The 26,885-nt window shown below is 37.2% G+C and overlaps 1 protein-coding gene across 6 annotated transcripts in view; it reads left to right on the forward strand.

The window, feature by feature from the left end:
• LOC140142834 (mothers against decapentaplegic homolog 4-like) overlaps nucleotides 1–16,301 on the forward strand; it is a 66,524-nt gene extending 50,223 nt beyond the window's left edge. For all 6 annotated transcript variants that reach the window (XM_072164845.1, XM_072164849.1, XM_072164850.1 and 3 more), the window contains 5 exons: nucleotides 669–923; nucleotides 8,100–8,283; nucleotides 8,840–9,008; nucleotides 13,931–14,069; nucleotides 14,935–16,301. In XM_072164845.1, the coding sequence (XP_072020946.1) occupies nucleotides 669–923; nucleotides 8,100–8,283; nucleotides 8,840–9,008; nucleotides 13,931–14,069; nucleotides 14,935–15,152 (965 nt within the window). In that variant the 3' untranslated portion in view covers nucleotides 15,153–16,301. The remainder of the gene's footprint in view (nucleotides 1–668; nucleotides 924–8,099; nucleotides 8,284–8,839; nucleotides 9,009–13,930; nucleotides 14,070–14,934) is intronic.
• The last annotated feature ends 10,584 nt before the right edge of the window (nucleotides 16,302–26,885 follow it).

The raw sequence follows: 26,885 nt of genomic DNA on the forward strand, positions 1-26,885 counted from the left end.
TGCAGTAATTTTGATTTTGACCTTTTGCGTGTCTTCCCCCTCTGCGTTGCGCTAGGCCTCGCGCCTTTCACTGTGTTTTCACGCACGACTCCGCGCGCGACTCCTCGCGCGTTTCTATGCTCTCATCTTCCTTTGTTTTCCGGCACGCAATAGGTCATCACTTGACAAAGGTCTATGACCGAAAATTCGTGTTTAATTTTGCTACGCAAATAAATTTATACAAATGTGGTTTGATCAAACTATTGCTTGTTTTATGTATGAGGTAATTCACTGCTGGTGGACATAGCTTTTGAATACTATGTGCTTTGGGGTGTATTACCATAATTTATTGATTCATTGTATTTCCGTACAAAGACGGAGATTCCCATGTGTATGGTGGGGACAGTCTTGGAACACTTATGTATTGAGAATGGAAAACTGCCATCCTATCTTCCCTGTGCAGTGGTGAGAAATGCCAACGTCTTCAGCAGTTCCAAGATTGTTTGGTGGAGATATGGGGAAGGGTAAATCACTGATGCGTAGATGTCCTGTTTATTCCTAAACACAATATGTCATTTCCATGATTATGCAAAACTTCGTACGGAATTTTGACAAAGTTTGCCCGGTGTTCCAAGAACTTTTGTTTTCAAGGTTGCAGGTTCTAGTAAAATATTTGTAATTGTTGACAGATAATTCTCAATCGTGGAGCGGTGGTCACAGTAGTGAAACAGTGAGCTACCAGCAGTCCATGGCACAGTCATCTACTTCAGCAGCGAGCACTAGCACCAGTAGAACCGAGCCTGAAGGAAGGAGCAGCGGAAGTCAGGGGTCAGGGCCAACCAATCAGAGTGCATCATCAGCTACACAGTATTGGTCAACTAGCAGCCAGATGCCACAGAATGCTGATGCGGTTACAGCGACAACACCATTATCAACGCAACCAGGTATTGGATGATAAGTAAAGATTGGTTAGGGTTGTAGCTAGGTATAATTTAAAATCTGCAGTGGATGAGCTACCCAAGTGCAAAAACAAATGCAGTATTCATTCCTGTGGTGTTTTCATTGATGCTTATATATTTATATCAGAGATTTTTTTCCAAAATACAAATATCTTACTTTCGCTATCTTTGCTAATGGCTTCCTCAGAATGGGGTATTCTAGTTCAAATCCATACACCTCTTATGGAAAATATGATCTTGATCTTCCACACTTGGAGTTTAGATTTCACACGGAGTCACCCATTCAGGTAACCCCATTGAAATTCACACTCCCTGTCTGGAAGATTTAAGTCATGCCTTCATAAGGGGTGTATGTATTTCAACTGGATACCCAAATGACCACTGGGATCCACTTGCGGTGCTTTTCTGATCTGTAGGTTGCATAAAATATAAAATGTATGTTTTCAAAAAGTTATAAAGATTGGACCATTTTATTGATCAAACTAATTTTGTACACTTGAGTGCTGCTTCTACTATAGTCTTCAGTTGAATGATGGCTTGCTTATGAGAATATACTGTTTGTGTTACACATGGTGTAAAAATTAAAAATTAAAATCCTTTCAATCATGCAAATAATATAAAATTAGAAGATAATAATATATAGGCCTAAATGTAAAATAATATACAGGAGTGAAATAAGGGTTGATACAGTGCTTTGTACACATGGCAATGTTTTTTGTTCATGAATGTGATATTTAATTTGTGTTAAGGATGCACACAGGATCACTGAAGTGTTACATGGCCAAAATTGAGTTTTCATCACTAATGTCATCTTCAAACCGTATTTTATATTGTCATTAATAGATTTTAAAGAAAGCTTAAAATTTGAACCATAAGAAAAGCTATTTTAAAGACCCTTTTTCATTAAAAATTCGTCAAAATGCAAAAGCAAATAAATCATTGTTTTCCCGCAATATATCGCGTTCTCGTTACGCGTACTGCGGCGTACAGCTAGCAAAGACACGCACACATGGTAAACTGGATGGGCGAGGTGATTGCTGATTGAGGCGCTGGAGTCGCCAATTGCGATCACTACCGTATTTTATCGTATATTGATCTCTTCCAGGTAAAGCTTGCACCATTGCATTGCGAAACTGCGGGCCAACAGACCACCACCGTCCCCGTCCCAGAATCAGTAGGCCTACTCGATAAATGTCGCCAAAAAAGTGCTGATATAGTGGTATATTAAATTATAGTTTTTTTTATATGAACATAATAGTGAATTTTTTGTTTGTTTTTGTTTTGTTTTTCAAGTTTCATTCTGAACTTGAAAAGATGAAATTTATCTGTAAGAAGTAGTTACCCTGTAATGATGACGCAATCTGGTAGATACGATAGAAAACGTAGGCCCTAAATATTTTGCTAGTAGGCTAGACTTAGCCCGTATAGTACATCACTAGGCTTATTATTTTATGTTTAAAAATTTGTTTTATTTCATTCATTCATTCATTCATTCATTCATTCATTCATTCATTCATTCATTCATTCATTTCATTGTTATTATTTGATTTACCAAGTTGGTGTAGTTGGACAAGAATATAGGCCTATTATATTAGCTTATATTTTATGCAGTCCCAGCCTTGGTTCGGGGGCCTCTGGTCGTTCAGTCTCGTCTTAATTTTGAAGACCATAAAAAATAGGCAAGCAGTTACTACCGGTAGGCCTATATTAGATACCTAAGGCCCTGAATAATGTTTCAAAGTGTTATTAAAAAACGGATTTAAGATTCGTTTTCAAACGTTCTCTACTCCTGATTGACCATTAACGCAATGGGCTATTCCAGAAAATAGATGCACACCCCCTATAGAGGAGTTCGGATATCCGGACTTTTTGTCCAGTCGTGACTGTTGGAAATCCATACTTTTAAAGTGCCCAAAGGCAAAACAATACGGCAGAAAAATAGTTTAAAATCAGAAATCCTCAATATGAGAGCTCGTTTTCAACATTTCCGTGATTTTTCCTTCATTTGATTGGATTTCCACGTTTTTTCCAGTAACATTGGCAACTGGAAATCCAGTCGGATTTTCAGAACGCAAACTTGGAAACCGGACATTTCTTTGATTGAAAATTTACTCCTCTATAGGGGTGTGCACTTATTTTCTGAATAGCCCAATGTCAAAACGTTGACATTTAATACATCATATCGACCATCTATAGGCATAGGCCTACAACTCTATGTCAAAAATGTCGATATTTGAAATCGGCATAGCGAGCACGCGTTTATGAAAGCATTTTCATGAATGTTTTAATGCTAAATAATAATTTCAAACTAGAAATATAATCGAAAACGCAAATTCGTGCTTTTTTATAACCCATTTAAAATACATTTCCATTAGTAGGCCTATATTAGGTCTACTATATGCCATGATTGCGATAAAAGCTTTTGGTTTTACAAGACGTTTTGCGAATGTTTTGGCCGAATGCCTTTTTATTTGCAATGTTTGTCTGGCTTTCAACTTTCACGTTTATAATGTTTTCTGCATACTTTAAAAGGTAAACTGCTTTAAAGCATTTTTCTTGAATGTTTTCATGCAGTGTTTTAAAACGCTCTTTATAGAATGATGCCTATACGGTAGGCCTACTGCATAAACCACAATCTAATTTAAAGCCATAGGGCCTAAGTGTTCCGTTTTCTACTTTTGAAATTCGGTTTTGTTAGGCTATGTCAATTTCCGTGTTTTTCAGTTTTCTTGTGACCTTTCCGTGTTTTGCCCGTTTAACATATATATAGGCCTACTTTTTGTCCGTTTTACGAGAAGTTTATTCAAGACATATTACAACTTTTACCCCACTTTTTACACGTTTATTTGATTGAAAACAACAACAGACACACTTTTTAAAATTTTTGTTATTGTATTTTATTCACTTTTTATGCGGTACAAAATATTTTACACCTTTATTGTGGCTTTAGGCCTATAATAGGCCTATGACTTTTGTATGTGTTTCATATTCAGTAAAAAAATAAAAATAAAATATGATAACAACAAACAATTACAATAACAAAAACGGAATATTGAGTAATGCGACACATCAGAATCTTTTAAAATTTTACTTGGGATTCCTGTGGTGTAGGCCTAGCTATAATGGGCGTTAAAATGCCTATCTTTGGCGCGGACGGGCCGCTGTGGTGCCTCTCAAGCACCAACTAAAAAGAAAAAGCAACAGTAGTAACAACATCATGTTTGCGGTTCAGAAAAGGACAATGAACATAAAAATTCAATATTTTGTCAACACCAAAAAAAACAAAAAAAACAAAAAAAAATCACTAAAAACGATAAATTAAAAACATTGCATTTTTAAAGCAAAATTATGAAAATTAGGACAAAACAGAAATCGCAATTATCATGATTATGCCTCAATTTATTCTTCATTTCATAAAACTTCCTGATTATCTGCTAAAATAATTGCTTGTCCGCAAATTTTAATACAGAGCATGATCTTTTTTTATACGGAACAGGACAAAATTGTGCTTAAATAATCTTGGTTTCGTTCGCGGCAACACGACCATGCAGTGTGCAACTTATTCGCGTAACCTGTCTGTCTGTCCGCGCGTCCTGTCGCTCCTCAAACGCCGACGCGACGCCGCGGCCTTGCCGGAAGCTCTGCTGCACCATGGAAACAAGACTGCAGTAAATAAAATGGCTACTCCATGTGGATAAACATCTGCCGAATGTGCACGGATAATTTTGTCATATTGTAATTTTTACCTTCTAAATCACCAAAAAAATGCCAATCTGCTGCAGTTGGACGTCCCTTCTGATTTTCTAACTTGACCAAACGTCACAGGTCACCGGATTATATATTTATGGAATAATCTTCAAAAATGGACCTAAAATCCGCTGTATTTTTCTAAATCGCGATTTTCGGCAAGTTCACTTTTGACCACTTTTAACCATTTTTGGTCCGCCATAGCGTCTAAATGAAGCATCACTGAGGTAAGTTTTTAAGTCAAACGTTTAGATATGGCCAAAATCTAGATAGTGTTTTTTCATTTTTTAAAATTAGGGCCTAGAACTATTTTTATCACCCATGATTCAAAAATTTGAACACGGGTCACACGTTTTTACTGATTTTTTGCCTATATTTTAAAAACTAAGCAAAATTTCAAAAAAATAAAAAAACACTTTCTAGATTTATTTGTCTAAATTAATAAAATTCATGTTTTACAGTTTTTGATTTTCAAATAATTTTTTTATGGCGGACCAAAAATTTTGGGTCAAAAAAAGCCGTTTTTTTGGATTTTCTCGAAAATTGTACTTTTTGACCCAAAACTGACATTTTAAATGGATTTATGAGCTCATTTCCGTTCAAAAAATGTATACTTTTATATACTTTACATAAATAGTTTTCGAGTTATGAGGTGAATAATAATGGATAATATGTGATCCTGTGTGCCTCCTTAAATGAGTTTCACTAAATTGACACTTTTAAGGGAGCGATTGTGATAACATTGTATACTGCTCCAAGAAAGTATCCTTACACTTGGAAAAATAATCACAACTTCAAAACTGAACCATATTGGGGCAAATTTGTTTTTTTAATAGATGCACTATCTAATCCGGCACATTTTGACACCCCATTGAATCCAATGTGTCTTCAAGAAGCAAAGGTACAAGCATTTGATTAGACGAAGGTCCAGTTTTAAAAGTGACACACTGGCCTATTCAAAACTCCACGGACTAGACATCTGGTTTGAGAGTGGTAAATGGCTAATTTGTGTGTACCTTTGATTTAAAACAAAAGGAACAAAAGAAAACTGAAACAAAAGAGCTGACAAATAAAATGCAAGTTATGAAAAGTACAGAGAAGTAAAAACTGTAATAAATATTGCTTTAAATAAGGCTTCATTGAAGAAACTGTGTAGTCTCTTTGTTGCGCTTGTTGGAATCTTTTTGCGCCTCGTATAGGCCAATTTGTCACTTCTAAAACTGTACCTTCGTCTATTCAATTGGTTGTAACTTTACTTATTGAGGTCACATTGGATTCAATGTGGTGTCATAATGTGCAGGATTAGATAGTGCACCTATTACAAAAACAAATTTATCCCAATAAGGTTCAGTTTTGTAATTGTGATTATTTTTCCAAGTGTAAGGATACTTTCTTGGCGCAGTATATATATATTTGACTCTTTGTGTTACGAGATTGTAGTGTAATCCATAAAGTAATGTACCCCTATATGTGTATGTAACTCATTTTTATGCCTCCACCGCGAGGCATACTGTTTTTGCAATGTCCGTGCTTCCGTCTATCCGTGCTTCCGTCTGGAGGCTATATCTCGGGCATGGATGGACGGATTGACTTCAGATTTTCAGGATAGGTGGGTCATGGTCAGAAACTCTGGCTACTTTTTTTTGGGTGAGGTTCAAGGTCATATACTGAGGTAAAAGGTCATTTGAGGTCAGGGGGCCCATTTTCCTTATTTACCTTTTTTAGGGGTCGCACGTTCCTCAAACTTGGTGGGTGGGTGCATCTTGACCCCAGGCAGAACATGTTTGTATTGGTTAGGGGGTCAAGGTCACCTGAGGTCATCCAGGGGTCATCTGAGGTCAAATTAGCACAAACTGTCGTATGGCCATGAAACTTGATAGGTACAGTCAACATTTAGAGCAAAAGTTTTGGAAGGACATTTTGGGGTCATCTGGGGTCACTCAGGGGTCATCTGAGGTCAAATTAGTAAAAACTTGTATGGGCATGAAACTTGGTGGGTGCAGTCACCATTTAGATACAAATTTTTGAAAGGTCATTTTGGGGTCATCCAGGGTCACCCAGGGGTCATCTGAGGTCAAATTAGTAAAAACTGTCATATGGGCATGAAATTTGGTGGGTACAGTCAACATTTAGAGCCAAATTTTTGGAAGGTCATTTCGGGGTCATCCAAGATCATTCAGGGGTCATCTGAGGTCAAATTAGTACAAACAGTCACATGGGCAGGAATCTTGGTAGACATAATCAACATAATAATTTTAGAAGGTCATTTTGAGGTCACTAGGGGTCATCTGAGGTCAAATTAGTAAAAACTGTTGGATAGGCATGAAACTTAGTGGGTACAGTCAACATTTAGAGCCAAATTTTTGGAAGGTCATTTTGTTAAAATGTCCGTCACATTTGAGAAGGCTATTTCTCGGAAGTGGTATGTCATGTTGTGATGCACTTTGGTGGAATACAATTGTTATGCAGTAGATTTCGGCGCAAAATATGCAAATGAAGTACTAGCTAATTTGCATAATGTGCTAATGTACAGTGATGGGTGAAAAGGTGTATTGGGGTCAGGAAATTCTATGTTTTTTTGAAAGGTCATTTTGGGGTCATCTTAGGTCAAATTCTTAATATTTGTCCTATGGGCATAAAACTTGGTGGGTATTGTCACCATTTACAGCCAAAATTTTTGAAGGTCATCCGGGGTCACCCAGGTGTCATTGGAAGATTGTTTTGGGGTCATCCAGGTGTCATCTGAGGTCAAATTCAGTCTCCTCTGTTAGGCTTGAAGCGTTGTATCAACTTTTGAGTGCCACATTGCTCCCTTTGGTGGAGGCATCACGGTTGACGCTTTGCGTCGAAAACCGCGACATCCGAGAACCGCGGTCCATCTAGTTATTTGGAGGGCATTGTTAAAAATCTAAACATTTTGCCTTTGGAACCGAGGAATATCCCGTCCGAGGTCCAAAGCAAAATGTTTAGATTTTTAACAATGCCCGACATATTACCGATGCAAAGTTATTAACCTCATTCATAACCGGCACTTTAATCTCTTCACCTTACAAAATAACACAAAAATTTTGCTCAAAAAATAGATGATTTTTACATCTTTCCTTTCCAAAAATCAATCAGGCTAAAACAGGACGACCAATAACAAAAGTGCGTATCACAATCTGTGCAAATATGGCAGCGCGCAATCCAAATCGGCAGCAGCCAGCGCGCAGTTTGTTCGACGACAACAACACGCAAACGCCAGTCAATTGTGTGCGACATTGGAACAATTACGCATTTTGCGGTCAATTGTGAGATATTAATGACATTGATTTGCGTTCACGTTTTAACAAATAACTAAATGTAATTGGATCGCACGCATCGCGTTTAATAATGAGGTTATGAATTTTTATTATTGCATTTGTTGTCTTACAGCACCCGAATACTGGTGTTCAATAGCATATTTTGAGTTGGACACCCAGGTTGGTGAAATCTTCAAGGTGCCCTCTCAGTGTCGGTCAGTTACAGTGGATGGTTACGTAGACCCCTCAGGAGTGGACAGATTCTGTTTGGGACAACTCTCTAATGTACATAGGACAGAGGCTAGTGAGAGAGCTAGGTAAGTTACCTCAAGGTGTAATTATATTTAGTTATCTGGGTTGAACAAATTGTAATCTTTATCCAAAGCAGCCAGCGCACATAAATATTGAAACATTACATCTGGCCGGACTTGAATCGATATCCTACGTAATACTAGCACAATGTTTTAACCAATTGAGCCACACTGGGACAATAGAGAAGAGTGGATGATTGAAATCTATAGGTATTAGGTTCAAATGATGTTTGTATTCTTATGGGCATAATTATGTACCTGCTTGCTCTAATATATATTCAATTATTGTAGTCAATATTGTGTGACCATAGGGTGTGATTCTTCAGGATTTTTCCCGATTTCAGGATTTTTTATGGCCAAAATTTACGCAATTTAATTGATTTTCAGCCCGTTTTGGGGTATTTTAGCTCAATTTCCCACTGTTTTTCAGGATTTTCTTCTACTTCCAGGATATTTCACAAGCTTTATATCACACCGCTGATTGTGAGCAAGTTATCCATTTCTAGAAAGATATATCATTGACGCAAATGAACTTCCATGTTCAACTTTTGTCTATTTACAGGTTACACATAGGTAAAGGCGTACAATTAGACCTGAAGGGAGAGGGGGATGTGTGGGTGCGTTGTCAGAGTGAACATGCCGTGTTTGTACAGAGTTATTATTTGGACAGAGAAGCTGGCAGAGCACCGGGAGATGCTGTACATAAGATTTATCCCAGCGCATTTATTAAAGTGAGTATTGACTTGTCGCAATGCCAACAATGTATATTTTATGTTTAACCCCCTGAGCACTACCTGCCGATCTAACATTGCCTCTGATTGGTCAATTACATGATATCTTCACTTTAATCTCCAATCAGAATGGAGCTTTGCAAATAATTCACCCAATTTGTTTTGTGTGGTGAAATTATTCTAACAATGTTGCTGATTGGTCTGATTGATAATGAAAACTTCTTTTTGACCAATAGGCAGGTAGTTCTCATGGGGTTAAAAGGAAGTCGATTTATTGTGATCCTTTGGGGAAATGATCTGAGCATGTAACGAAAGCTTAGAGTGAAGTACTGATTGGTTATTCACAAAGCCAACAAGAAATCCATGCAAATGTATAATTTTTGTTTAAAACCAAGTCAATTTTATTACACTCCTTTGGGACAATAATCTGGACATGCAGGATGTGTAAGATTTTCCAAGAAATGTTGATGATTTTTACTTTGTTGTCACAGACTAAACATAATTTTTAAATCCCAAGTCGATTTATGAGACGATCTAATCCAACCAAACAAAATTCTGCAATAAGAAATCGAGATATAGGAGTGAAAATCGCTAAAAAAAAACAATAAGAAAATTGACGTATTAAATTTTTGTTGAAAACTAAGTCGATTTTATTACAATCCTTTGGGACAATAATCTGGAATTGTAGGATGTGAGATTTGTTATTGATTTTAATTTCCTTTTGTTGACACAGACTAAAAACAATTTTAAATCCCAGTTCAATTTATGAGACAATCTAATCCAATCAGACCAAAGCAATAATGAATTTGAGGAGATACAGGTAAATATAAGGAGCAATAAAACAATAAAAATGAAAAAGAAAATTGACTTTGTAAAAAGTTCATAACTTTGCAACAAATATGCCAGAGAAATAGGAATCTCAATCTTCTTCTGTATTTTAAAAATGTCTAAGTTTGACCTCAGTGGATCAGATCATGGCACATATTGCTTTTGTAAGATATATACATAAGACCTACATCAAAATGTTCATGAACATGACTGTTTATTATGAACCCCTTTTGCTAAGGGCACCTTCAATTGAAGGCTTACTGATATTACGCAAGCTATAACTAGCTACAATATATGTACAATAGCATGTAAACCTGAATTTGGACATTTGCACTACACACTCATGGCACTATAAGTTCACTCCTTAAAGTAAGTTACCATAAATCTTGGGGTAAATTTATAAGTACATAATATAAAATCAGTAAACCTTAAGTTTAGGGTGCCTAGATTAAAGTGGTTGTCAGGCATTGGTGGAAAATGACAGTGTGAAGTGTTGTATTTTATTAAATGTTGAGTAATTGCACTGTTTTGTAGGAATACACAGGCATGTGATTTTTCCGCGGATTCGCGGAAATCCGCGGATTTGAGACCAGAATCCGCCCCCCCTGAGATCAATGTAAATCCGTTGAGACATTTGGGGGGGGGCCCCTCTAAGCTCGTGAACATTGGCAAAGAGCATCTCTCTCTTTTTTAACGAACTTCTTGTTTCGGCCGTGTGCGCCGTGGTTGCCAAGTCGTAATGCAAATACTTGCTGAAAAAAACACGCAAAAATTCGCCCAATGTGTTTTTCCTGCGAACATTAGGGTGCATCAAACGCCCCTCATGTCAACCATATTTTTTGTACCTAGTGTCAAACTGTGCCATTTAACAAGAAAATCATCCCCTCCAAATTTAAATTCAATCGGAGGTTGGGAAGGGGGTCCACCGTGAGCTTAAAGTTCGGACAGAGGCAACCAGTAAAAGTCCGGCCGGCAGCTATTGAATTATATATACAGTTATACATACATATTAATAGCTGCCTTTAGTGAATGTTTTTATAGTACCTCATATCTCAGACAATACTCAATAAAATGCAAATCCATTTGAACTAAGCAAAAAGGCAGCTATTTTCAGACATATTTGAAGTCATAATAATAGCTGCCATGTGCATGTTTCTCTATTTACAGCCATTTCTGCATGGAAAATGGGTCCATCGCATGCTGCAACCTTAAAGTTTGCATGATAGGTGCCTTTTACTTAATGACAAATCAATCAGGCAGCTATTTAGTTTTCATTACTCTATACTGAACATCACTGTGGCTGCCATATGAATAACAATGTAATAAATGTACTTATCTATGTTGCTTCAGTCTATATGATATTGGTAAATTAGGTAACATCATTCAGTTTACGCTCTCTCAGATTAGGTGTCCGTTTTCTATCTTGCTCCACCACTTGCAAGACATTTTGATAATGTTCCTAACTCTGGGCAGCAGCTAGGAAATCTGCACTGAGTTTCACGCCACGTTCTGCTGCATCATTTACCACATTGAGCTACATTGACAGCTCTAACATTGCTAAGCGATTGCAGATAAACTGAGGACTCGGGCCAAGTGTCAACATTGTCTGCTAGGAATTTGTCATTGATCTGCAGGATGTTCATAGTGAACCTTGCCTGCAAAATCAGCTAGGACGACTGTTGACTAAGTGATATTCTCAGGGTCAGGGAACTTTGGCTTTCCAAAGCCTGCGCCAAGCGAATATATGGCTTTAGTGCTGCTGCATCAGGTTTAACTCGCTAAAGCTTGTCTCTATTGTACTGGTACCTTTCCACTGAAGAGAGCAAGCAGTGCCATCTCTTCGGTGAGATACATGTACCACAGATGTCTGCTCAGTGCTCAGGGCTTTGTGGGTTTGCGTGCACTTGTTGCAACACGGAATTTGATATCGGCATACTGCAGGAGGCGCTTGTACAACTGAAGATCATTCCATGGCGGGTCAGAAGCAACACTGCATGTTATCCAGCAGGAACTTTAGATTATTGTTGCAAATACAACAAATTCACATATCTTTGGTAGCTAGTGCTTTGTTGTCACAGTGCCTTGCGGAAGCTGTTTAATGTGATTCTGCATTAGAGAGATTTTGATACTATACAGCAGTTTGGACATACATGACTGCTTGAATGTAATTGATTGGCCCGAGTCCTTAGCTTTACTGCTATTGCTTAGCAATGTTAGAGCCATCAATGTGGTAAATGATGCAGCAGAAAGTGTCTTGAAACTTATACAGATTTCCTAGCTACTGCCCATGTCTTGCAAGTGGTGGAGCAAGATAGAAAACAGACACCTAATCTGAGAAAGCATATCATATGGACTGATAAATATTAAGCAATTTATTACATTGTTATTCATATGGCAGCCACAGTGATGTGCAGTATAAAGTAATGAAAACTAAATAGCTGCCTGATTTATTTGTCATTTAGTTAAAGGCACCTATCATACACAAACTTTAAGCTTGTAGCACGTGATGGATCCATTTTCCATGCAGAAACAGCTGTAAATAGAGAAATATGCACATGGCAGCTATTATTATGACCTCAAATATATCTGAAAATAGCTGCCTTTTTGCTTAGTTCAAATGGATTTGCATTTGATTGAGTATTGGCTGAGATATGAAGTACTTTAAAACTTTCACTAAAGGCAGCTATTAATGTGTGTATAACTGTATATATAATACAATAGCTGCCGGTCGGACTTTTATTGGTTACCTCTGTCCGAACTTTAAGCTCACGGTGGACCCCCTTCCCGACCTCCGATTGAATTTAAATTTGGAGGGAATGATTTTCTAGTTAAGTGGCACAGTTTGACACTAGGTACAAAAAATATGGTTGACATGAGGGGCGTTTGATGCACCCTAGCGAACATGAATGGAAAAACTGCCGATTATTCATGAATTACTATTTTAAAAGTCGCCCAAAGATGGTTTTATAGCTCGTATGGCAAAACCGTACTAACGATTTCTATGATTGGTCCATTGTGACGTCACTTGCCGATATTAACCAATCACTGATAAGCTTGCATTCTATCTAGATCGGCCATCTTTAATTTTGACATGCTGATATTGCGTGAACGACAGGATTTGTTTATCGGTATCGAACCAAAATCAAGATGAAAACGCTTCAGAAAAATGACGCGAACATCGGCGTAGTTGATAAAGATTCCGCTGGAGCTGGCTGGATCACGAAGTGAAAGTAATACATGTTAAAGATGGTCGCGAATTGAGCTGTACGGTGGAGGAAAATGGTATCAAAAAAATTGCTGTCGCCGGTAAAGCTTATTGCTCACTGTGTGGGGACATGATATCTTATGGATCCAAGGGAAGAATTGCTTTAACAGACCATATTACCAGTGGTATTTTTTCATTCAAATTAAACATTTTGTCTTCATTTATGTGTCTTTTTTTCCTGTAAAATTGCTCTCCTGAGAGGGCCTCAATAGGGTTTTTACAGTGTGGAAGCCCTCTGGCGGGCCCCTGGACCCCCCCCGCCGTGAGGCGCGAGACCTTCACTCGCTACGCTCGTTCCGCTTCGCAAGCTTTCCTCCATTCTGGGAATTCCCTAATCACATGCCTGAATACACCCAAGACAAAAATTTGCTAAGCTACCTAAGGCTATATAAAAATAAGTATTTTGGTTCTCATCCCTGCCCGCATCGTTTCTGGCAGTTGGTCCATATTTGTTGTCTTTTTCAATTTTCAAATATAACTTTTGATTGAAAATCTCCAGCAATTGATTATGATGGTAATATAATGTTAATAACACAGCATGAATCACTTCAAAAAAGTTGTAGTATTCTACCCCTCGGAATCTTACAAGCATTGTTTTCCAAGAATGCATCATAAAAGGATTACATCTGCTATTAAGGCTAATTTTGCGTCACAAAAAATAAATAAACACCTTCGGCCCTTGTCAATTCATGAAATCTTTCGGATGAAAACTGCAAAATTAATTTTACAAGGCCTAAGTCATCCAAATATAACAATGCAAGGCATTGAAAACTAGCCTTTAGGACTTCCTAATCCAATTGCTATATCATGCCATTCTTTGTTCCTTCAGGTATTCGATCTTCGCCAATGTCATGCCCAGATGCGATCTCAGGCTGCCACAGCACAGAGGGCAGCAGCAGCACAGGCAGCAGCTGTGGCAGGTCAAGTACCAGGTCCGTCGTCTGTGGGTGGAATCGCACCAGCAGTCCGTAAGTTAAAAAAAAATCTGTTAATACCTTCTAAGTCTGTTGGGTTATTCTAGTTGAAATCCATACACCCCCTATAGAAGACATGACCTTAATCTCATACAAAGGGGGTTTATAAGTGAAGTCACCCATTCAGGTAACCCCATTTGAAATTCACACTTCCTGTGTGGAAGATTAAGGTCATGTCTTCCATAGGGGTGTATGGATTTCATATGGAACAGCCTATTGTATTTTATGTTGCAAATGGTTTCTTATGAGAGTGGGCTGTGAATTTGAGAGTATTGGCCTCTAATACATCAAGTGTGATTTGTTACTAGGGTATTGGGCTATTCCAGAAATTAATGGCACCCCCTAAAGTAGGCATGTATGTTTGTACCATAAATTTTTGGGAATTCCCAGATCAAAATTGTATCAAAAATTTTAAAAAAAATGGGAATTCCCATTTTGACAATAAAATGAATATAAATTTGGGAATTCCCAGTGTCCCTAAAGAAGAAAGGCAAATTTTGCCAACATTTTTGGGAATTCCCAAGCATAAAATAAAAAGGTGTCTTTTTCTTGGGAATTCCCATGTCTTTAGGGTTGTGAAAATAATGATCACATTTTTTTTGGGGGGAGGGGGAGGGAATTCCCAGAGCAAAAATGTTGACAAATTTTGGGAATCCCATGTCTTCTTTAGGGTGGGGTGACTTTAATTTCTGGAATAGCCCATTGACTGAGCGAAAAAAAAACCCAACAACCCAGAATTTGATTGGTAAATGTTAGCAACAAACTTCTTTAAATTGCATCTATGAATATCTCGGTATCATACTTATACAGTAAAAGTCAAATGATTTTAAAAAGCTATATATATTCATTACTCATACAGGCTATTCTGCAGCAGCTGGCATTGGTGTAGATGATCTACGTAGACTTTGCATCTTGAGGATGAGTTTTGTGAAAGGCTGGGGCCCAGACTACCCGCGTCAAAGCATCAAAGAGACGCCATGTTGGATTGAGATACACCTCCACAGGGCTTTGCAGCTCCTGGATGAAGTACTTCATACAATGCCCCTGATGGACCCAAGGGGTGGACCTATGGACTAAATACATATAGTTTACCATCGAACAAGACTATATTATTTCTGAGGGCGTATTGAGTCTGAAACTCTTGCGATTCTGTTCACTTAAGTTTGTTTGGTTCAAGAGCCAGTGGGTATACATGTAATATGTGTACATTGTTGATGATATGACATTGAATGTGTGCAAGTGTTATTCTAATTTTGCACCCACTGAGTTGACTATTTTGTCAGCATTGGACATTTCATAAGTGATTCGGAATCAATTTTGGATTTAAAGTTGTGACACCCTCGACGTGCCAAGCCCTGTCTTGATGTGGAGAAAACAAAAACAAATATCTGTATGAATGAAAACTTGTCACTTGCTGACTGACATTTGCACCTTTTTGCTACTCTAGTTCTGCCCGTGTTTAATTTTGAATGCAGCTGTAGGACTTGAAAGATTATCTACAACAAGTAACTTGTGTGAAGTCAATCAACTTTAAGAGGAGTATGGTGTTTGCCCCATGCAGTAAGCATTCTATAGTCTCTCTCAAGTTGAGAGTGGCATCAGTGCGTTTATGCGGTTGCGTCGTCAGCGTATGGACAAAGCACACTTCTATGCATGTGTATCCGCCCTGCATGGGATTAGGTTAGCGCACACGATTCACAACTGCGACTGTGACATCCAACATGGCGTTACTCTCAACTTGAGACGAGATGCATTATACCATGGTCTATTCCATTTTGTCATGATATTTGGGAGGACTTGTACAGGAGTAAATTGCAGCAGCAAGTCTTTGGTCAATTGTGATGTGATTAAGTGTAATGAAGTCCCAATTTATGTGGACATCTTAAGAGACATTTACAAGCTTGTTGAAATGTAAAGAAGTAAATGGTCATTATCAGTTTAGTTTGGTTGAATTTATGAATTATTTTTATATTTGCTTCACTTTCCACATCAAAGTGGAAAAGATGAAATGCTGGAGAACTGAATGAAATAGTCAAGTCACAAAACAAGTTTTATTTATTTTTGCCAGAAACTGTACCAGCTGCCTGCTCGAAAGAAGTAGTTGTAACTTGAACATTGTGCATAAAAACTCCTGAAATAAGGAAATCATCCAAAAGATCAACAATGCCTTACAAATGAAACTGATTTCATTTGGGACGGATATGGGGGGACAAATATTGATTAAATGTAAGATATACTCTAAAGAATATTCAATGACATGCAATTGCTGTTAATATCTGGATTTTATAGAGATGGGTTCTGGTTCTTCAATGCCCCTAAAGGGATCTAACGGTGGTGCATAAACTGATGTTCTTAGTTTTTGGTTGCTTTTCCTTCTTTGTAGTGCTGTCATACTGCTTCCTTAAATTTAAAAGATATGGGGGGAGGGAGGGGTCAATCTTGTAACAAACCTAGTTAACATTTACAGGGCTTTGTTGATCTTTTGGTTTATTTCCGAGCATGATAAGGATGGAAAACTTTCAATAAAAAGTTGCATTCAGGAAATTCATACATCGATATCACAATCATGCATGACTTTGGTCATTAGAGACAAGTAATAATGTGAAAGAAAAAAATTGAGTAACAAATACTTTCAGCATAAGTTTGGCACAAGTTGCCAGACTGTATAATAAGACTGTGGTGCTGTATTACATAATTTATCACACTTTTGAGTTTTTCGTTCGTATTACTTGGGTCAATACAAATAGTGCACAGCACTCTTCTTCTGTAGTCTAGGAAATTAAAATATCTTGATTTTCAATCACATCAAAACTTTTGAGAAACAATTCTTGTTTTTGAATGTACGTCAAAGTACATTAAGTGTGCCATGCAGTGAATCATGTACCTGCCTAATTCTGCCATACATGATACGTCATTTGATAAGGACAGTTTGATTTTCATGTGTATGTAGTCCTTCAATAGTGACCTATATAAGTTGTCAATCAAAGTGACAAGTAAGCTATCATATATCACACGGTCATTTCACTTCAGTGGGTTACAGATTACAGGTACTCCATTCAAACACCAGATTGAGGCATGTTGGGCACTCAGTAGCTGCGGGCCCAAATTTGAATTGGAAGTGTACTCATTCTACCTGTATGCAGTGATTTTTGACTCGCTATGGTATACCTGACATGCATAAAGGCCATTAATTTTCATGGCTATTATCTTGCTAAAAATAGCAAATGTAAATGTCACCTGGGCCTATTTCAGGGCGGCGCCACAGGGGGGGCAAGGGGGGCAATTGCCCCCCCTATGATTTTCAAAAAAAGAGGTAAAAGGAAGGAAAAGAGAAAGAGAAGAAGGAGAGAGAAAAGAGAGGGGAGAGAAAGAGAGGAGGGAGAAGAAGAAAAGGAGCCATTCCCCTCCCTGGCCATGGTTAGAAGAAGGAAACTCCCCCTTCGGACATCTTGCCCCTTGTGAAATGCTGACCTACGCGGTTTTAAAGTTGTTGTTTTTTATATTTTGGGCCCATTTTCGGCACATTTTCCCCCATAAAAGTCACATGGCTTCTCTTGCCTTTTCTCCCAACTCATAAAGAACCTAGTTTTTTCGCTCGCTACACTCGCGAATGGGCAAATTTTGTCCTTTTCTGACTGAAAAGCATAAAAAAACAGGGTTTTCTTTTCGGCTTTTAGTGATCATAGGGGGCGACTATACCTCCCGTCTACGCTCCTGATTACGGCTTTCAGTTTGAAATATTTCCAACCTTAAGACCCCCCCTTCATATAATTTTATCGTGCCAATTTTTAATCAAAAACCCGCATATCATATACAATGCAACTGACTTAACATACACGCGCTTGCGACAGAGGCGAGAGATCCGACCGGTGTGGGGTATAAATCCCCCAATATTTTGATAGGGTAGATGTTGATGCCTGTATGTGGGTTTCTGACCAAAGTAACCTCATATTTGGCCACTTTAGCCTAAAAAGTGCCAATTGTTTGCGCTTCGCGCGACTTTGTTTAACATTTCCACCATATTTCACTTCGTGCACATTTGTACTATGAACTTATTTTGTTGCCAAAAGGTGCTGGATTTACTAATTGAGTAGGTCCATGCCTAAAACCAGCGGGCTGAAAGTCGGGCCCGTGAATGAAATCCATAAAAATATGCGGTTGGAAAATAAATAAATAACCCGAAAAAAGGTGCATCAAATGGCTTCATTTGTGCTTTCATTTTGAAAATTTTCCATGAGGCCCCTCAGACACCCCCCTGCGTCGTGCAAGCGCGACGTGGCGGCGCTAGCGCGCCACATAATAAACTTCCAAAATTGTTTTGCCCCCCCTATCAAAATACCCTGGCGCCGCCCCTGCCTATTTCAATGGCATTTTGTGGGAAATGTGTGGTGTGATCAAGCAAAATCAGTCGGTCAGATACAATTTTCAGTTTTCTTATTGGATTGTAACAAGCATTTGCAAAGCTACATTTTGCAGAAAATGTTGTTGAAATTGGACAACCAGTTCAAAAGATATGAGCAGTTTTAGGTTTTCAAAACAATAGGAAAAAAGGTAAATATCTCCCTTGTTTGGCTATCTTAAAATCAATATTTCCAACTTCCGACTGATTTTGCTTGATCACATCACATTATATTCACTCTTTTTTTTCTTTCTTAAAGGTGTCATATTTGAGCACCGTACAAACACTAATGCCAGTTTTAAATTCTGCTACATGTTATTTCCAATAGGTTTTATTACTAGTACTTCAGTGTGGGCACTGTGGTCATCCTCTCTCAAGTAGTCAAATAAAATTCCTTGTGAAAACAGGGCTTTGCTTGAGAAGTCTAGCTTTTAATTTGCTCACCGATAGCTAGTTTCAAATTTGAGTCTAGAGTCCTAAGCTACCAAAATCTAGTTGAAATTGATGAAGCATGACACCATGTAAAGCAATGGAAGTTTGGAAGTAATCGCATCTGATCACGAGTCAACATCAAAAAAGTTGCCAAAACTTTCCCTTCAACTCAATATTTAAGATGTGTTGCTGAAAATGTCAATGCTGACCTACCAAAAAACTATATGGCGTTGGACTCGAGCCTTGAATGCGTAACTATTGTGTGAAAATAAGAAGCTAGACATCTCAAGTAAATATGGCTTTGTTCATACAATGTAGTTGCTTAAAGGGTTGCCATAATATTACAGGTTTTTACAGTAAATGTTACCCATGTTGTGATGTGTATAAATTATTTTTTCATCAAAAGTAAATCCTAATTGCACTTTAAGTGCTGGGATTTGTTGCCAAGGAGAAAACTGTGTATCAACAAATTTTTGCCAACCTTTATTTTTGCACTTTTTGACATTTAAAATCCAGTGAACATATTTTTGACCGCAGTTTAAGATTTGGCTCTTTTTGAAACCATGAAACAAAGACTAGCAAAACTGTAAAAATCATGGAAAATAATACACTAAATGTCCTGCTAAACTAATGAAATTATTGATGAATCATATTTATTGAATTCAATTCAAGAGCATGTCAAAAATGAGTTGCAATTTGAATATATAATCAGCTTTAAAAAATGCTGTATTTTTTAAATATTTTGTTTTGACATTCTAAATGATTGTTATTTTCTATTCCAATTCCAGTGACACCTCATACTTATTGACCTGGGTGGGATTGCACCTGTTTAGACCCCTGGAGACTACAGGTCACCTAACAGCATTTCTGATTTGTTGATAACTTGAAATGCTAATTTCAATTGCCAATTATTACTAAGCTTTAAACTATATATGGTCAAACTTGCATTTGCAGATGAGTGAGATGACCTTATTAATACACTTCTTGATTGGTTCAAAATTGGACACAATATTCATTTTGGCCAATCGGCAGGTAGTTCTCATAGGGTTAATGGAAGAACATGAAACCAACCACTATAAGAGCCCTTTGATAATAGTTTTTTTCAAAGTGAAATGCTAATACCAATACATCCCAAAGGCCCAGAGAAATCAATGAGGTGTCACTGGAGCTGGAATAGATGCTAACTAAGTTATACAGTGTTGAGCTGAGACGAATGTTGAGTGAGGGTTATGTATGGTAATTATTGGTCCATTGTAAAATGTTTGTAAGTTCACCAAGTCCCACTGATATACATGTACAAGTATCATGTTTGTAATTAGTTCTCAAACTAAGTTGTGTCGTCCATTTCCCCAAGTTGAAGTAATGAAGCAATTTGTTGCTTGTGTCATTTGTCATCGAACTATAATCTTTTGCAAGGTCCCTTTTAAGCATTAACCCTCGTGTATATGCGAGCGACGTCAAGCGTGTGCATAGAACCTTGTTCAAAATAATATGTACTGGACAGTTTACACAGTTAGTGGTACGCCTAATTTGTAAAAGGAAATCTGCAAACGATTCTAGTTTCTCATAAATATCACAGTTGTATTGATCAAACATAGTAAAATTAATAACTAGACCAGCCAGGAAGATGAAGTTTTTCAGTGCAAGTTCTCAATTTTGACAAACTTGAATAAAAACTCATGGATTGTTCAACTTTCAGAACATAATGAGCCTACGCAATTAAATGTGGAGTGAATTTATAATAACAAGATTTGCAGAATAGGATAAATTTTATTGGTATTATTAAGATTAACATCAAGCCACATCTTGCATAGTATCTTACTGTAGGCTGTATGGTAAACTGTCCTTCCAAGAGCTGATTAAGTGGTTGCTCTTTGCTGCATAATATCTTGCACTGTAATTCTCTCGTATACAATGGAGCAAGATACATGCATTACAGTAACGAAAGAGGTTCATCAGGTCTGTTAATCAAACAGCTGTTTTGAGTTCTTTTTTTAAGACTAAATGAAAAACTGCTGACAGCCTTCTGGCTTTCTCAAAGCGTTGATGATGTTATTGATCCATCTACTTGGAGTGTTAACCTTTTGACTGGGACAGTTCATCAATCATCGACAGGGAAGAAAAATGCAGAGGCAGATAGGTAAAGGAAGCGATATGGATTTGTAAGAGAGGGGACAGCACTATGAACAAAGATGAGGGCACATTATTTCCGAGTCACATCAAAACATCCGGTCAAGGTTCATGCTCCAAGCAGATGGACCAATAACATCATCAATGCTTTGAGAAAGCCAGAGTTTCATTTGGTCTTGACAAATGAACTCAAAATAGATGCATCACAGTAGTACATTTAGCATTTGAAGGTGTACATAGTACAGCATATCTAAAATACATCATGTATCATAATAAATTCTATTTTGTCAAAATAAGTGAATTATTATAATAGAACATGATTATCATTCAAGCCTTAGATCTCAAATATTTTTGTATTAAATTTCAAGTCTTTTCAAAATGTCAAAAAATCTTTTATTGCTAATTTGTTTTCAAATCACCAACTGAATGGTGTAATGCAAATTTTAGGAATTACAAAGATTGTACTAAAATGGCAGTCAAATTTATTTTGATTGCTTTTGAAGAAATAATGCATAGAAGTGATGTATTTGGAGATATGCTGTTCTTTATTACTTTCCCTGTACATTGAGCAAAGGTCCAATTACCACAATATTTCCCAAGTAACACTAGGATTATTCCTGCATTGAAACCATTACAATAGTCCCATTAAAAAATAGAGAAAAATACTTGTAGTCCAGATCTTGCAGATCTTTTTTCAGGGAATTTTCTGAATAATTATGAGATTGAAATCAGGAAATCTTGTCACAACAATTTGTATTCGTCATGATATCAAGTATTAAACTCCAGGAAATTACTAAGGCAGGGAACTATTCTTGATTATGAAAATAAAATCTCAAATGAAAAAAAACCACCAACCAACACACAAATTATGTGATATAGTAGTAATATTTTCAACTTGTAAGACCCCTCGTGCATAAAATGTTACCAACGAATTCTCTTCATCTTATGTCCCACCATAGGTTTCTATTGTGTATAGAAATGACCAAATATGGATCATTTTGTTGATTTTGTTTGTATTTCATACGGTCTAACCCACATTATTGTGTAATCATGATGATGATTGTGTATGTAATGGTGTTTTAGATTTTTAGAAGAAAAACTATTAGCGACTAGAGAGAATATGAATAAATAATTTGTCCTGTAGAGAAACATGTTTTTGTGTCCGTTATTATCCATCTAGTGTATCCCTACTGGCCACAGGCGCAAGCTCTTCCCTGTAAAGGCTGTGAAATAATTATGAGCCATGGGAGAGTGCAAAACTGGGGGGGCAGAATTTTATGGCCAGCTGAAAGGAGGGAGAAGTGACCAGAAGCAATTTCTGGCAAGTTGAGAGGGGGCTGAATCAAGTGATTCAGCACACATTCACAGGTGCCTTTAAATAAAATGCTTTAAAAAGGAAAACGGTATGGAAACGCTTAAATATGCATATTTTCCTGCTCGCAATTGTATATATCTAGACCTTGCAAATTGGCCTCCAAAATTTGGCATGTGCAAAGATTTTTTGCCAGGTGAGTGGGGGGGCAAGCGATTTTGTGCAGGCTGAGGGGGACCAACATTTTCAGCGATCATAATTATTGCACAGCCCCTTCGTCTATCGCAGGGATGCCAGTTTTCGGGCAATTTTCGGCCCATTTTGAGGCTTTATATCCCAGAGTTACGCACATTTTCAGGCTTTCTCTGCAAAGTCACTTCAGGCCACTGGCATGATCCCTGTTCATTGAGGAGCAGTAGTAAACCCAGAAGTTGGTTGGCATGATAAATCCATGCCATCAGGCGACAATCGCCCAGACGCCACGGGTTGCTGTGCTAACACACTCGATGGACTATACCCTGTGAGCTTTTGACAAATGCTTACAGGTTGGCATGATGGTTTACATCACCCACACCAACTTAACTGTTCTACTCCCTATTCCAGAAAAATACAGCAGCAAATTTTTTGGATTAAAAAAAAAATCCTGTTTTGCCTATGCCAAATGAATCATAGCTTAATCCCAATCATTTAGCTTGTTCTAACTGGCAATAAAAGTTAAGTTCTAACTGGCAATAAAAGTTAAATTTGTGACATGATCTGGTCCATGTGGGCCAAAGGAGGCATTTTTGAAAATTGAGTTACTGTAATTATTACATTATACTTACAATAGGCTATCATTTATACGTATAGGCCAAGAGTTAGCTTAAGTTTAATTTTTTATGTTATTTAAACTTATTTTTGTTAATTGGTTCTCTGATTGTACCTTCACAAAATTTGTAATAACAGTAATAAACTGCTCAAAATACATCCATACAGCTGGAAAAGTGATTACATTGTCTCCTGCCTTCTCCGTTGAGACAAAAAGGGGGTCATTGGGGCTAATTTAGTACAAAATTCGGAAAAAGGGGGCTAATTTAGTACAAAATTTTGAAAGAAGTGGTCATCAGGTACAAAGTTTCCAAAAAATGGAGCTAAATTACATGTTTTGTTCCAAATTTGTTGAAATAAGAGAAATGGAAAAATGTCCACATTACCCATCACATGTATATGTAGAGATCCTCCCCTGCAGTCTATACGCAGGACAACCAATTCTTTTTTTATGCAAGGCTCACTCAGTCATTTAAGGGATCTAAAATGAGCGTTTATTGCGTTTCGACAGTATTTTTTGTGGAACATGAGAGCACCTCAGAACTATCGAATTGCATTCTGAATACGAAGCATGTCTTTCTGATATCAAATAATTTTCATTTTTTGAAAATCACAATATAATACAAATTTTATGACAAATTATAAAAATTTGATATTTTTCAAATTGTTGATATATAGCAGTCCTCGAAGTAAATTATATAAATCTAATGATATATTCTTAAAGTGTATGTAGCAGCGAGGAAAAGCCGACGGTCAATTGAAAATTTTGACCTTTCATTTTGAAGATATGGATTTTTTCCCAAAAAGACCTTATTTTTGTTTGGTGTTTTGGGAAAAAAATCCATATCTTCAATACGAAAGGTCAAAATTTTCAATTGATCGTCGGCTTTTATCCCACCTACATACACTTTAAGTATAAATCATCAGATTTATAAAGTTTACTTCAAGTACTGTTAAATATCAAAAATATCAATTTTAATGATTTGCCATAAAATGTGTATTAAATTGCGAATTTCAAAAATCAAAATATTTGATATCAGAATGACATTCTTCGTATTCAGAATGCAATTCGATATGTCTGATGTGCTCTAATGTCCCAAAATAAATACTGTCCAAACGTTCATACCCCAGCCCTTAATGAGGCAATACAAACGATCGAATTTGGTGTTGAAATGAGCAAAATTTTGAGTTACACAGGAAAAACTGCAATGCTTGATACTGTATTTTTTTTTCAAATTCAAGTGTTAAACTTAGGCGTGAAATTCAGTCATTTAGTGTAAGATTTTCGATTTTGATAGGCTTCAACTCTGCCCGCGAGCCTTTTTTTGGATCAACCTTTTAGCTTTTCAAAATAATATAGTTCGCTAAAGAAGGATTTTTCCCAACTTTCTAACGCACATCACCGTGAGCGATATATCATAGTTTTGTCAGAATTTCCGTTTTGTTTTGATTCCATAATTTTTTACTAGGCCTACCAGCTGAAAATTGTTCAAATCCATGCGTGAAATCTTAGGCTAATACTAGCATTGTGGATCAATATCTCTGGGTGCCCGGCCTGGCTACAGTGTTGCCAGAACTTCAATATAGCAAAGAAATTACCTAGTGTTTCAATTGTCATGAAGGTGACTGGGTATAGTGCCTTTTGCAGACATGCCAACTTTGAAATCCAGATTTCCGTACTCAGAAGAACAAAAATCCGTATTTTGCACCCTAAAACCGTATTTTTAAAAAATGTACCTTTTGCATACCTACCAACCCCAGAATACGGTGTCTGATCTCCGCCAAACTCCCCCTTTTATAATTCATATCCCCAAATTTTAGTTTTCCCCTTTTTGCGAAATGCTTTCCCCTTTTTCAAATATTTCCCCTTTTAACTTTCCCCTTTTCAAATAGTTCCCCCTTTTCGACTTTCCCCTTTTCAAATAGTTCCCACTTTTCGACGTTCCCCTTTTCAAATAGTTCCCCCTTTTCGAATTTCCCCTTCATATAGTTTCCCCATTTTCGAATTTCCCCCCTTTTCATATAGTTCCTTTTCGAATTTCCCCTTTTCATATAGTTCCCCTTTCGAATTTCCCCTTTTCATATAGTTTCCCCTTTTCGAATTTCCCCTTTTCATATAGTTTCCCCTTTTCGAATTTCCCCTTTTCATATAGTTTCCCCCTTTCGAATTTCCCCTTTTCATATAGGCCTAGTTTCCCCTTTCGAATTTCCCCCTTTTCATATAGTATCCCCTTTTCGAATTTCCCCCTTTTCATATATCATATAGTTTCCCCCTTTTCGAATTTTCTTTTCACCTTTTACATAATACCATTTTACAGATTTTTCCCCCATTAAAATAGTTTCTCCCTTATTTTTTTATTCCCTTTTTTTTTACTCCCTTTTTTTATTCCCCTTTTCACGATGCGTAGGCTTTACCAGTAGGCACGGACCATCTATAGTACCGTGCATTCACGTCCCATGTACTTCGATATTGAAATAGGTCCGGCCTACACGTTGAAAGCACGTGATTGTCTGATACAAATTCTTGAGCTAAATAAAATGAATAAAATGATACTTATTATGTAATTTATGAATTCTATAGGATATAGATCTACATTAAAGAAAAATCATAATCTGAATTATATCATGCAACTAAATAAAGACCCAGGAAAAGGCCAGGAGATTGGAATTCGAATCAATTAGATTGGCTTATTAATCGTTATTATTTTGGACTTGTCTCGACTTTAAAAAAAGACTAGGCTAAAGGGGTTGCTACACCCCTGTCCAATTTTGCGCCTATTTTTGCAATTTTCTCAAAATTATAGCACATTGGTGACAAGTAAGATATGTATATTATAGGGCAAGGACTACAACTACTGTACTGAAAATACAGCAACACAAAGCAAGTAGTTATTGATTTATTGATCAAATATTGGTTTTCCCTCATTTTTGACTGTAACTCCACAACTGTTGGCTGTGCTGAAATAAAATTTCCTGTGCAGTAGTTGTAGTCCTTGCCCCTATAATATACATATCTTACTTGTCCCCAATGCGCCATAATTTTGAGAAAAATGCAAAAATAGGCACAAAATTGGGCAGGGTGTAGTACCCCTTAATTGCTACTTAATTCTTCATCTAACATATAGGGCCTACTAATTCTTTTGGGATTTTTGAGGCGTGCACCACTGACCGAAGTCCCTGGTTCATTTGTCTGGTCAATTGAATATACGCCATAGAGCCTTTGATTAGAAAGCACATTTTATTGTTAATTGTTGCGGGGATTGTTGACAAACAAAGAATAGAGAAAATTACTCGGAACTGGCTTAAAATAAAGTTGCATAAAATCACACAGCCACACTTGTCATAAATATGCAATGCCCATTTTGTCCAGGCCCGTTTTATAAATGTATGCTTTTATTGTCATTTCACTGTTAAGACCGCTTGTTTTAAACTTTGGTGCTAACTTTAAAAAAAACTTTTGAATAATTATATAGCACAAACAATTCTTATTATCTAGGCTTCTGTAACAATGGCAGCCAGTTGTTTGTTGTCTCTGACATATCCCTGTTTATAGACAAGTTCTTCACAGACTTTCAAACATCATTGCTATGAATTTGACCAGCATAAATATTTATGCATGCCATTTCACCCGTTTAACATTCTGAACATCATTTGGTTTATCAATCATATCGGATTTGCTCTTTGTACAGCCCCTCTATAAACGTGCATAAAAGTTGACGGATCCCTAACC

This window comes from Amphiura filiformis, chromosome 20 (genome assembly GCF_039555335.1).
Source record: "Amphiura filiformis chromosome 20, Afil_fr2py, whole genome shotgun sequence".
NCBI lineage: Eukaryota > Metazoa > Echinodermata > Ophiuroidea > Amphilepidida > Amphiuridae > Amphiura > Amphiura filiformis.